This window comes from Tetrao urogallus (assembly GCF_951394365.1).
Source record: "Tetrao urogallus genome assembly, chromosome: 8".
Lineage (NCBI taxonomy): Eukaryota > Metazoa > Chordata > Aves > Galliformes > Phasianidae > Tetrao > Tetrao urogallus.
In genome coordinates, this window is record NC_136821.1 from 6393972 (window position 1) to 6407519 (window position 13548).

A 13548-nucleotide genomic window follows, 5' to 3' on the forward strand; every position below is an offset into this window, starting at 1 on the left:
TTTCTTTACGCTAATCCGTATTTAGAAAAGTATATTTAAAAAGAATTAAGAATCTGAATCCTTGAAGTTTATCTTAAATATTCTATTCATCTTAAAAATACCAGTGTGGTTCTGTTGCTACCTTGTCCCCTACTTTTTTATTCTCTGTCATTGTCAGCTCATTTTCAAATGAAAGAGGGAAAATGCAATACTGTTTATGCAGCAGCCCTCAGAATTTTTTTATCAAATGATCAGTGACAAATTTTAGTAGTATCTGTTATTTTATTGTCATTGTATTTGATGAACACTATTAATATTTAACACAGCAATTATGTGAGTATTTAAATAGGGCAATTATTATATTATTATTATAGTGTCATACTCTACATGATTTGACAATGGTTTTCTAGTTGCTGGTACAGAAGTTCTGATTAAACAATACCTTGTATGATTAAAATATGTTTGGTCAGAAATTAAATGCTTTTGGTATTTTGATTTCAGACATCAGGTAATGATGTCATAACTGAAAGCATTTTTATTTTCATCTTAATCTGAAAGAAATGCCATCTAACTTTGTGATCTTGTGAGGGTGAAGGGGTTTTTTTCTCTGAAGAAATGGGACAGATTTAGCTATTAGGACGTAAAGTTGTGCTACTTCTTAAACAGAATTATAATTATTAAATTAACGTTAGTGTATGATAAAGTCTTAAATGGTTAACCAATAGAATGGCATTCAGGCATTGAAGTGAAAACTGTCATTTTGAACATTTTGTACATCTAACTGATGAAAACATACTCTATTACTCCAGGCAGGAGCAGTGAAGGACTATATCAGAATGATGCTTGAAAATGACAAACTGAAGTTCCTAGTTTTTGCTCACCACTTAAGCATGCTTCAAGCTTGTGCAGAGGCAGTTATAGAAAATAAGGTAATTATTTAACAAATGTGCACTGATTTAATTTCAGACTTTGCAAATATGTGACAGTTGTGCTTAAATTGAGTAGAACTATCTGTATGTGGAGGAATTTAAGGACTTTAGGTAAATAAAGGTCAGTGCTCCTGTATTGAAAAGATAGTAGAATTTTGAAGAACTGTTTTATAAATGGGGATATTTGGTGTGATACTTCATCAGTGAATTAATGTGGTAGGCAGTTGTTTCCCAAGGTTTTTCATCGATATTCTTCTGTCTTCTTTTGGAGGTGGTTTGTTGGTGTTCATTGGTTTGGTGTGTGTTTTTTTTGTTTGTTTGTTTTTTGTTTTTTTTCCAAAATATTGTCATCTTGCTTGAATGTTTAATTCACAGCAGATCACTTCCATGTTATTGGTTGTGGACTCAACCATTGCTAGGGAAAAATGGCTAACATCAGTATTTAATATTAATCTATTTGTTTGCAAGTGCTTGCAACCTTAATAAATCTTACCTGGGAAATTGCAGATTCTTGTGCAGAATACTCAGTTTTAGGAGCCTGTGTTTATTATTGTTGTCTTTTATAAATAGGTAGTACTAAGTCTATAGTCTTTCTGATAAATAGGCTTAATTGTAGATCGACAGGTAAAATAGTACTGAGGTACTATTATCTCCATGACTGGAATAGAGCAGATATTTTAGTATTGGGGAAAGAAGGTGGTTGGATCTAAAAAGGGATGACTTCATTTGTCTATTAAAATCTGTTATAGGTTCGCTACATACGGATAGATGGAAGTGTTCCTTCTGCAGAAAGAATACATCTGGTTAATCAGTTTCAGAAGGATCCTGAGACCCGGGTTGCTATTTTGAGTATTCAGGCAGCTGGTCAGGTAGGATTAAAAAAAAAAAAAATAAATAAAAAAATAAAATTTGAAGAATGGAAATGAAGGTTATTAAAGTTATTTACTGAAGGCAATTTGTGTAACACATCTTTTGCAGAATCATGTGTTCATTTTTTTTGCACTAGTCATGTGAACTGTTTTAAGCCTCTCGAAATTACATGAGCAAAATCAGCATAAGCAGTAGGTTGAATAATTAGTAAGAAGAATAGAAAAAGCCTGCACCTTCTGTCTGGAAGTACCAGATTAATGATAAGCAACATTTAGTTCCATAATGAAGTGCTGTATGCAGTGTTTGCACAATATTGCAGTGTTTTCTGAATCTTACTAATATCTACCTGGAGTAAGTGTAGAAGGTTGGTTTGTATTTCTTTTTGTGTGTCCAGGTGGTCTCTCTCACCTACATTTAAAAATGTTCTGTGCAGTGTGTAGATTTATGGGGAGAATCTTTTTTCTAAATTGATGTACTCCTTTATTTAGGGTTTAACTTTCACTGCTGCTACTCACATCGTGTTTGCTGAGTTATATTGGGATCCAGGCCATATTAAGCAAGCAGAAGACAGAGCACACCGCATTGGGCAGTGCAGTTCTGTGAATATTCACTTCCTTATAGCAAAAGGAACGTTGGATCCTCTTATGTGGGCAATGCTGAATCGCAAGGTGCGTGTGGAATACAACCAAATAATTGGGGATTCACTGTGGTTTAGCTACCACTGAAGCACAGCTAGCAAATAACATTCTAGAATAAGACAAATCTATGGATCTGAGATTGTCTGGCTAAGAGTTTAATCACTGAATTCCTGCTTTCCATTAATTCTGCCTTTGGCTTCATCTACTAAGCAGAATGTCTAAAGACTACTGAGAAAGATACGTACAGAAAGCACAAGATACGCAAAGAAAGCACAATGTAAATAATCTCTTAACCTCAGTGAATATTTATATTTTACATATACCTTTTCATATATATGGTACTTGTGCAGAAATGGTTTCCATTAGGGCAACTGGAAGAATAGTTTCAATCACTAACATTATTTTGAATTACTGCAGATATTCTCATTTCTCTCTTGCAAGCTTAGTTCAGCAGTTGTAACCAATTTGATGCATTTAGACAAATAAACTTGTTCCTACCTGTAAATTTTTAAGAGCCTTTACACAAGTCTTTTTGCAGGCCAATGTTACAGGCAGCACCTTGAATGGAAAAAAAGAGAGAATGCAGGCTGAAGAAGGTGATAAGGAGAAATGGGATTTTTTGAGTTTTGCTGAAGCTTGGACCCCTAACGACAGTGCAGAAGATCTCCAAAATGAACTTCTGTTTACACATGTAATACTCAAAACTTATGTTTTTAATTGTTATTTCATTTTTTTAAAAGATCTAACCTTTTCTCACCTAGGTTTTGTGTGCACTGCAGGCTTTACTACTGGAGAAACACTGTATGAGTGGCAAAAAAAAAAAAAGTTCAAGGTCAGAAAGTTAATCTGGAAAAACTGATCTGTTGGGCATAAAATAATCTACAGGTTTTAAACAGTAGCTTTAATTGTTTTTTAGGTGATTGACTCATCCTCATAATCTCATAAGGAAATGTAATTTCTGTTTAAAATGCAGCTTTCTTAATAGCTTTAAAATTCAACACAGTTATTTTGAAAACGTTTAGAAGTCTTTCCTTGTAGGCTCCATCAGAAAATGTACGTAACATACCTGTTCTGTGTATTTGCTATCATTAGTGCTATTGCAGAATCTTGATAAGAATACTGAAAATAATTTTTAGGAAACAACAACGTTGAATAGCTCTTTATGCTGTTTCTGCTTAAAGGAAAATATCTTTTGTTTTCATCTCTAAACTAGCTTCCCGTGTTAGAAAGCACTACTAATGGGGAGAAAAATTTAACCAATCCTGATGCAGTAATCATAAAGATGGCTTTATGTATTTCTTTCCTCTTTCCTAGTTTGAGAAGGAAAGACAGCATGACATACGTTCCTTCTTTACCCCAAAATCTGCCTCTACAAAAAAACGCAAAATGTTATCAGATAGTGAATCATTAAAGGTTGATGCAGAGTCTTTTGAAGCCGTGAAAGAAGAGGATTCAGAGAAGAGCAGTGAAGATCTGGATTTCAAAAGAATAAGTGATGTGGATACAACTTGTCATGAAAGTGCCTGTCCACATGAAGCTAAAAGAGCAAGAAGCATAAGTGGATCCACTCCAGTCAGCTCCAGGAAGAAAAAGACATTGACTGGAAAAATGTCCGCTTTCTTCACAGAGAAGAACAATGAAGTCCTTCCTTGCAGCTCAAATGCTTCAAGCAAAGGCACAGCTTTAAACAAAGTTTGGCACTGTAGTGTTTGCACTTACAGTAATAATGAATTGCTTCCTTACTGCGAAATGTGTAATTGCCCTCAGAGCAATAAAGGTAAGTGCTGCAGGGAAAGTGTGCGTTTTTCATTCCAGCTGTGATTAGTTTCAGGAAATAAATATTTTTAAATCTGAGCGTGCACATACAAGCAAAACATGAAGAATAGTATCTTTCTATGAATAGATAGACAGATACCTTTTAGGTGATCTTTCTTAATTTAACTTTTCCTGGGGATCTTTTGTATGATTCTAATTTGAAACAAATAGAGAATTGAGATGAATGTTAACTGGATATAAAAATGGTGAGTAAGAATATAAATTTAATTTTCTTTACAGCAAATGTAGCTCTTGCTTTCTTTGAGGTTTGTAGTTATTCTGAATCCAATTAAATTGAAAAGCTTTTCTCTACATGTCAAAAACTAAATGATGTCACATAGATGGTTTTATTAGCCTCAGTATTGTGTAGTTGCCATGGGAGACATTGCCTTAAAAATACAGCATTTTTCATTCATACAGGTCAGAATAAATGTTTTCTATGAAATTTATTCCAGCTATTTGGGAACTTAGTAAATATTTTTATAAATATCTCTCCATGTTAAGTTTTTACATTAGAAAGAAAAGAATAAGGTTCTTTTTTTCTTTTTAGATCTTTTCTTGATGAAGTAAGGTCAACTTCTCAATTTCTTAAGTATGTATAAATGCTGGAAAGCTATTTAATGTGCTTATGGTGTTTGGTAAATGAATGTAGTGGATAGTAACTAGCTGTTTGATTGCACATATTTCTTCATAAAGCTGGCTGCACAAAATTGCATAACTAGAACACTTTGGTCCGTGTGTTTATTCTCCTAATATCAAAGTTAGCCCTGTTTTCATAGGTGGTTGAACCATTATATTATTAGAGAATAAAATGCAATTTCTCAGTATTTCAGTTGCTTGTTTTTTGTCCATCCGTTTATTGATTAGCTCTCAATTTATAAGGAGAGCGTAAGTGATCACTTTTCTCTCTCTATAGGTGAGAGAAACTGTGAAGTTCCTACTAGCCAGACTGAAAAAGACGTGTTGAAAGACTCCAGAAATGATGAACAGGGAGCAGCATGGGATGCTGAAGATGGAAGAGAAGATTTGGAGGAATTGGTGACCAAGCAGTCTGAAATCAGTGAACAAGAAGCTGTTAAAATCAAAAGTGAAGAAAATGAAAGAAGGTGTGGAAAAGGTAATAGGGGATTCCTGTGGGGGGGAAAAAAAGGTGTCCATATCCTATGTGTGAAATTGTATTTACTGCCTCTGGCATGAAAAAGAACTTCAAAATATGAAAGATAGGCTAGCAGTGATTTTCTTGTTTTAACCTGGGATGTTTATCGAATTTTGATATCTAAAGCACTCTTCATACAAAACCTGAGGAAATAGAGAGGTTTTGGTTGACAAAGCAATTATGTCAAACTAGTAGCTGTAAAACCTAAGGTACAGCATACAGTCTTATTGAAATTTATGATGGCATTGATTTGTCTTCAGGATAGCCACGGGTAAATGAAATAATGGGTGATTCAAGAGAAACAAGATTGTCTCCTAAAAAATTCAGGAGAACACTTAATAATTTGTTGCTTGTATCGTGTGCATCTTATGTTGTTCTGGAATTAAATATAGAATCCTAGTGTGGTCTTGGAGCTTGTACAATGACTCCTGAAAACTCGGAGGGAGTGGGAAAGGTGAAAAATAGAAATGTAGAGTTTATACAAAAATATGTTTGTAGGCACGTGAAATCAGGAAATGTCACACATGACAGGAGTGGTTATTTTTACTATCTGAATAGACTAAATGAAGTAAACCTCTTAATTTTAACCTTGTTTCTCTGTACTGGATATTTAGATCAATCAGATGCATTTCTGGTATATGATGGGCTAATGTTCTGTGCAAGCAGGAATACTGATAGAATTCACCTCTATACAAAGGTAAAGCTGAAATAAGCATGCTTATTATCACTTCAGAAGTACAAAGTAGACTGTTGTCCTGTAAAATAGGCATGTATAGTTTCTTTTGTCATGCTTTATGTAAAATCCCTATTTTCATATTATTGAAAATGTATAAAAATTAGGTGGTTTGTCATTCTAGGTCTTGTTGAAGAAGTAATAATTCCCCATTTATACAGCTTCTAACACTTCTCTTAGTTTACACAGAGGTGCCAGCACATTATATTTCTGCTCAGATCGTCTGTTGAAAATGCTAACAATGCTTGATTCTTTTTCTTGTTATAAATCTTACTGCTACCTTGAATCATTAGCATGACTATTTATTCTCCTGTTTGTAGCTAGTGTGCTATTCCCAAATATTTTTGGAGTTGCAGTAATCAATGAATCTTTGCGGGTGAAGTAGGTAAATAAAATATTGCCACCACATTTTCAGAAAGGTACACATTGGTGCTGTGTACAGATCAGAAAAAATGCTATAATGTTTTTTACTTTTTTTTTTTTTTTTACATGAGAAATCATTTTTTACATTTTTACATGAAAAATCATTCCTAGAAAGATCTTAAGCTTGAAGATCTAAACTTGGTTGGAAGAGGAGGATAATCCATTTGAAACAGATGCTTTTTTCTTTTTTCTAGATTGTAGCGTATTCTGTCTGTAAACGAAACTGTTTGTTTGTGTAGGATGGTGAACCACTGAATCTGAATTTCATTCCATTGGACATACAGCTGGACAACTGGGAGGATTTACCAGAGAATTTCCAACATAAACGAAATCGTTCAATGGTAAGCCTAAATTCAACTGGCACAGTAATGCAGTATTTAATGTGGAGTATTTTGGCTTTTTTTTTTTTTTTTTTTTTTTTAAGATGCAGAACACTTCCAGGACTCGGGACCTACACACAGTTTCATCAGTGTGAGCAGATACTGTAAATATTGATGCAGATATTATGCAGACTGTTTTCTGGCAAATTATCATACCTCTTGTTAACGTAGATGGAATCAACCAGGCATCATTTAATTTCTCATTTACAGGATCAGTAACTAGCATTCGTAAGCCAACAAAATAGCATTTTGAAGGTTGTAAATTGTGTGCTGAGTGATGAATAAGAATGTGCTGGGTTGCATCAGAGCTGCAGTTATGAGCACTCCTTGGCTCTCATTTTGTCCTTTGGTCTTCTAACAACATTCAAAACAGTGTAGGGCACAACTCTACTGAGATATGCAGCTTCAGTTACTTAAGCAATAACAATCACACTTGTACTGGTGTTGTAAGACATAAACATTGTCAAATCAAGTACTCACAGTAATGAAATCCAAAATTTAAATTGGATTTGCAATATTATCTGTTGGAAACAGTCAAGAAATATGTTTCATCTGTTTAAAGAGATGTATAATTTGGAAAATCAGATTTTATCATGTAGGAGCAAGACTGGTTCTTATTAGTAGATTCTCCAACAAGGCTGGAACGTAGATTTGTAGGTCAAATTCCTACTTGGTGATTTAGCCAACAGCTATCTGAATCACCTGATGAGTGGCAGAGATGTTGCCAAAAAATTTCAAAGCTACTTAGTAGACTGAGAAGACACGTTAAGAATGCCATGTTTCTGCAGGAGATGACACTGCTTATGGAACTTTATCTCTGTCTCTCCACTTTCTTTTGCAGATTAAAATATCCGTGTTAGTAAGTGCTCCCATGTGTCTTTCTGTCCTGCAGTTTTGCTGACTTCTTTCTTGCTGTTCTGAGTAGGAAAGTAAGGCTGGTCCGTGCTCTTCCATGTTTGTCATGGGGAAAAAAGAATAGTTCAAGGAGAAAATCATTGCCACATCATAGTCTTGGAAGCGCATTCCTGGATGAGGCTGAAATCACTCATCATACTGCACAGTGTATTTATTGTTACCAGAGTCCATGTTCAGAAACACTGTGATATTGCCTACTGTGGATGTAGCAAGTCAGCAAGGAACGGAGTGCGGAAAAACAAACAGCAAAGCTTTCATGTTGGCCACTCTTTTGTATTGTTGTTATTGATGGACATATTGGTACTCTCATTTGTTCGTTTTCTGTTGTAAAGATGAAGGTGGGATGAAACCGTTTTTTCCCTACATGTATTCTAAAGAAGGCCACGTTATAAATTCTAAATTTTTGTATATGAATGTTATTTTCTCTCTCAAACTTGGCTTTTATGAAAGCCTGGAGCAAGAGAGGGAGGGCTTCTCTAAGTAGAAGACTTTCACTCATCTGTTTTTTTTCCCTGAACAAAGTCTTGCTTACACAAGGAAGGCTTATCTGAGACTTTACCAGAAATCCATTCTCCTTATCATTACAGCTTAGATTGAAGTCCATTTGTGGCTTTATTTTCTACTTTATTCTACTTTTACTCTACTATATGTCGTAGCAAAACTGTAATTGTAGACAGTGCCAAAGCAGTCTTAAGTTCTTCAGCAGAAGAGGATGGGAGGCTGCAGCTCGCACAAGGGCTGACTTGAAGGGACCATCTCTGATCATACCAGCTTTTTTTCCATCTGGTTTTGAATATGTTAATTCTTAGCATGCTTTCAATGTAATTATTTGTTTGATGTCACGCTGCTGACAATAGCATTCTTCCCCCAGATACTGAGGTTTGTGAAAGAATGGAGTCATCTAACAGCAATGAAACAGAAAATTGTCAGAAAAAGTGGTCAGCTGTTTTGTAGTCCTATCCATGCTGCAGAGGAGATGTGTAAAAAGCAGTCAGCAGCAAGCAGCACAAAAAGGTATTTGTTTTTATTTTTCTTTCCCTTATTAATTTTTGCAGGAAGTTTTGATGTATTTAATGCAAATTTCAGTAGAATTAAGCCAAAGGCTACAAATGGGTAATTCAGTGACTGTCTCACAGTGACAAACATATGCAACTGAGCACATAAGTAAATGTGCTGGAATGGAAGTATCTGCTTCCCTGTCCATCACTGCCATATTCAGCAGCTATTCTGGCCTTCTGGTTTGTGTATTAAGCAGCTGGAGCTCACCAAAGATTTTTGAGGAAAAATCATTACTGTCTCAAAAGAAAAGCAAGCTTAAAAAGATCTTACTATATTTCCTACTTGGAGCAGGAATAAATCATTAGTTGCCATCAGGGCTGCAATCTCATTCATAATTCATAGTTTACTTCAACACTTTTTCATACTCATTTTTTTCTTTAAATAATTCTGTCCACTGTTGGTGACATCTGTCAAAACTGTTGGTTTTTTTAGGTATGTGACCAAGGAGGATGTAGCAGCAGCCTCACTTAGCAGAGCAAGCAGCAGTGGGGGCAGCGTGCGCCTCATCACTAAAGAAAGTAGAGCTTGTCTGAGGAATGAAAAAGCTTCTATGGCACAACCAGGTCATTCCACAAAGTAAGTTGAGTTTAATGCAAAAAAAACAAAGCGATGAAGCTGTTTCTTCATAGACTTTTTTAACATAGCAAAGTTATATTTACCTTGTTGAACCATAGTAATAGGTAAGTTATAGGAAAGAAACTTGCTGAAATAGCTAATGAGCTATTAACAGTTTTGTTGTATGATGACATAGCTACTAGTTAACAGAGCGGCAAGATGAAACAAGAAAAGTTACACAACGTGGTTAAGGAAGCAACAACATTAGCTTGGGCTTACTTGTGAAGTTGACCACAAATAGGAGAGCAAATTTTCTTCCATTCTGCCTCATAGGGCAGAAAATACAAAAATTTTGGTTGGAAAATGCCCTTCTTTATCAGTCAAGTAGTTCTTGGCTGGAAGCAAATCTTGTTTAGAGTAGGAAATTGTTAAGAAGCTGTGAAAATTGCAGAGAGAAGGCAGGATGTTTTCCTCTGACATTTTGCTCCCATTACAAAAGGGGTTGAAACATTTGTCTGAGAGTATAGGTACGTACCTGACACAAGCTAACGCTTATAAATGCAGCATTATTTTAGTGTAGTAATTCAATGTGTGTGTGTAAATGCAGTAAGATGTGCAAAGGAAAAATCTCCTTTGTATTGTCATACACTGTTTAAATTGAAACATAAACCAAGTAGATGACTGCACTATGCAGATACTAACCTGACTGAGATGATCTTTTGATTAAAATTGGTATTCTAGAGCATGAAAGATATCTAATGGAAATACACAATGTATGAAGCAAAAATTGTAGTGTTGAATACCCACTTTACTAGTTCTACTTTGATCTCTGTAAACAGGTTGTTTTTGGAGAGTGGAAAAAGTCCTTCTGTTCTTCCCTCCAATTGGACTGAAGTTCAAAACTCCTCCCTACCCAAAGGCTATTTGCAAGCCCTGGATGGTGAAGGAAACCCACTTTGTCTCCACTGTCAGCAGCCAACAGCTCAGCTTGACCAAAGCTGCCAGGCCCCTGCCTGGGACACACGGTTCTGCACTCTTTCCTGCCAGGAGGAATTTTCAATTCGTTCTAGTCAGGGCTACCTCAGGACTAAGGTGTTTGAAATTGAGCATGGTGTTTGCCAGTTTTGTCATCAGAATGCCCAAGAGCTCTATCTTAACATCAGAGATGCACCTAAGACTCAGCGTAAGAAGCTTCTGGAGAGCTCGTGGATGTCTCATCTTCCAGTTGGGCAGGTAACAGCACTGTTTAAGTGCTTTCTGCTGATCTGTGTATTCCCGTAGTAGTGTAGGAGGTAGTTGAGAGAAACCAAAATGGTGTACTTGCAGGCATAAGATAGAAGACAAGATAGAAGATAAGATAGAAGTAAAAAAAGAAAATGAACAACAAAATCCTTGTCTTCATCTGTCTTCAAAGACAAGCATGTTTTTGGTATCTAAATAGGACTGGCATCAGAACTCTGAGTTTTAGGGATGTCAGTGTTGCAGCTGATTTAAATTGAAATGTGGTTATGAAACAGAATTGAGGAATGGATGTAGTAAATAATACCAGGTTATTGCTACTTCACAGAATGTTGGTTAGTAGCTTAACAAAAGCCAGCTGTCACAGCCTCCCTCACCATAACCTCAGAGCATATGAAGAACTACTCCCATTCTTCCCAGATTAATCGCTTTTTTGCAGACTCGAAGGCAATGGAACAGGGAGAATATCCATATACAAAGCAGTATTTTAGTTCCAAGATAAGAATACATTTTTTTTTTGTCCTGTTGTGAAGTTGAAATTCTACTTCAGAAGTTGCTGGTTCTATATTTTTATAATAAAGTCGGAAGACACACTTAAAACTTGCAAAAGAAAAGATCATCGGCCAGTTCTTCTATTGGTTGTATGCAGGAGATCACCTTTGTTTTTTTTTGTGGCTTTTAAAAATAAGTCGATACAAATCTAAAAGACTTGAGACCAAGTCTTGCAGTGTGGGCATCTTACAACCTTCTGAGTGAACTGCAGCACTTGATAAAATGACATTGAAGACAAATTTACTGATCAAGAAAATAACCTTTCCTTCTGCTTTACTTTGATACTGTTGCACACTGCAGACTAGGTAGAACTGTGCCAACTAAAATAATAGTTGTTTGCTTGTCCACTGGGAGTAACAAACATGCTAACACTTTCTCCGATCATAAACATTGGTATAAATAATATAAATAGCTGCTTTGCTCAGTTTTATTGTTCTGTGTGTAGAACGAAGATGGAGCTCAGGAGGAAAATATCTAAGGTTTCCATTGTCTTGCCCTTTTCCTGCAGTTGAATGAAATTATAACAAACCCAACAGAAGGTCAGTTCTGGCAGGTGGATCACATCAGGCCTGTTTACAGCGGAGGAGGACAGTGCTCCCTGGGGAACCTTCAGACTCTGTGTACGGTCTGCCACAGAGAGGTCAGTGTGGTACACTCAAATATCGCCCTTTGGCTGCTGAAAACAGCTCCTGTCCTCATTGGCACATCCTGGTACTGGGAATGTGACTTGTAGCAAACTACAGGTTTTCACTGACAGAAGAAACTAAAACTGATTCATAGGTTATTGAGATTGTGCTATTATATGTACAGTAAAAATCAGTAATTAGTGTGTATACCTTATAAGTAATAGACAACACCAAGGTACTATGCATGTGGAAAGAAGCAACTGGTGGGAAATAACCAAAAACCTTTAGTAAGAAATACCTGATGTTACCCATTGAGTCTGTACTCAACTAATACAAGCGTCTCTATGCTGCCTTGTCTGTGGCATGGCACTACTCTTTTCCTTGCAGGAAGGCACCAGTGAATATGAAAGGCAGCATTAAACCATTTACTCACAACTGGGAAAATGTCACCTTAATGAACATTTGCATTTTATTTGTCACCTGCTGCAAAATTAGGTTGAAACCTAAAGCTATAGCCTAGTGTTTTCCAGCTAGTTGTCATGTAAGTCTGTTTGCTGACCAGACTTACCTTTCTCTTTTCCAGAGAACTGCAAAACAGGCCAAGGAAAGAAGTCAGAGGAAGAGACATTCTTTAGCTACAAAGTATGGTTGTGATATCACACAGTTTTTTGTGAAGAAGTAAAATAAGTATAATCAGTTACATTATAACTCAGGAATTACTATAGTTGCATAGTTTTCCTCATGCACTTTAAAAAACAGTCTTTTATACTGGTAGAGAAAACAAAAAATCATTCAAAATACTGATTTTTTTTTTTTTTTTTTTTTTTTTTTTCCCCCCCCCCAGAGGGCCTTGGATGAATGCATGCAAGGAACTCAATCATGATTACATTTTTATGGCCCTGCAGTTTAAAGCTGAATTTCTATGTATAACCCTTAGTGCAGTTTTGAAGTACTGCAATTTTCATATTAGTTCATTTACAACTGCAAGAATTGGAGGAAGTGCTGCTGAAATTCATGTTAATCTTGCAATGCTCAGTTGTAGTGGGGTATTAAGGACTAAGAAGCTATCTTAGTTATAATTGTTCCCTTTGTTCACTCAATCAAAGGTACTGGAGAAAATACAGGCTCTGCTCTCCTGACTACAACAAGGCAGGTGATGTGTTTCTTCTAAAACTGTCTTATAACTACATGTAAAAGTTAGCAGTAGCCTGGGAAAGGGCTATGAAAGGCCCGATAGCTTCATTTGACTTGGTGTAAAAGATCTGGGCACTTTCAGTTCATGTTTATTGAAATATCTGTTTAAAACAGCTAGCATTTAAGGTTTGTTCATGAGAAATAATATCCATTTTTCCTTGTCTCATCCAAGGTAATTCCTGGGAAATGCTAGAGCCATATTCTCGTTACCTAAATTGCAGAGCTAATGGTTATTTTGCACTGTTTAAGTAGCTTTCTTTACAGTTACTTCAAATAAATCAGCATCAACTTACTGCTTTAGTGCCTTTCCTCTGCCCCTTTTATGTTATCACTACAGATAATTTTTTCTGAAAGTACTTTGTTCTCTACAATTCCAGGCATATTTAATTAAAATACACTGAAATACTTTCATTAGATATCCTTATGAGAAAATGCCTAATGTTTTACACATAGCTTTTCTCAGGTGAAGATGAAGATAGGTGCTG

The 13548-nt window shown here is 35.9% G+C and overlaps 1 protein-coding gene across 1 annotated transcript in view; it reads left to right on the top strand.

Moving 5' to 3' along the window:
* The window catches only part of ZRANB3 (zinc finger RANBP2-type containing 3), a gene marked incomplete at both ends in the record, with an annotated part of 31024 nt that extends 18473 nt beyond the window's left edge, over positions 1-12551 (top strand). Inside the window, 13 exons of the mRNA XM_079538903.1 lie at positions 789-908; positions 1658-1777; positions 2267-2446; positions 2955-3107; positions 3731-4193; positions 5148-5348; positions 6002-6084; positions 6783-6884; positions 8710-8852; positions 9330-9473; positions 10292-10685; positions 11752-11883; positions 12453-12551. Of these exons, the coding sequence (XP_079395029.1) occupies positions 789-908; positions 1658-1777; positions 2267-2446; positions 2955-3107; positions 3731-4193; positions 5148-5348; positions 6002-6084; positions 6783-6884; positions 8710-8852; positions 9330-9473; positions 10292-10685; positions 11752-11883; positions 12453-12551 (2334 nt within the window). The remainder of the gene's footprint in view (positions 1-788; positions 909-1657; positions 1778-2266; positions 2447-2954; positions 3108-3730; positions 4194-5147; positions 5349-6001; positions 6085-6782; positions 6885-8709; positions 8853-9329; positions 9474-10291; positions 10686-11751; positions 11884-12452) is intronic.
* Positions 12552-13548: the final 997 nt, after the last annotated feature.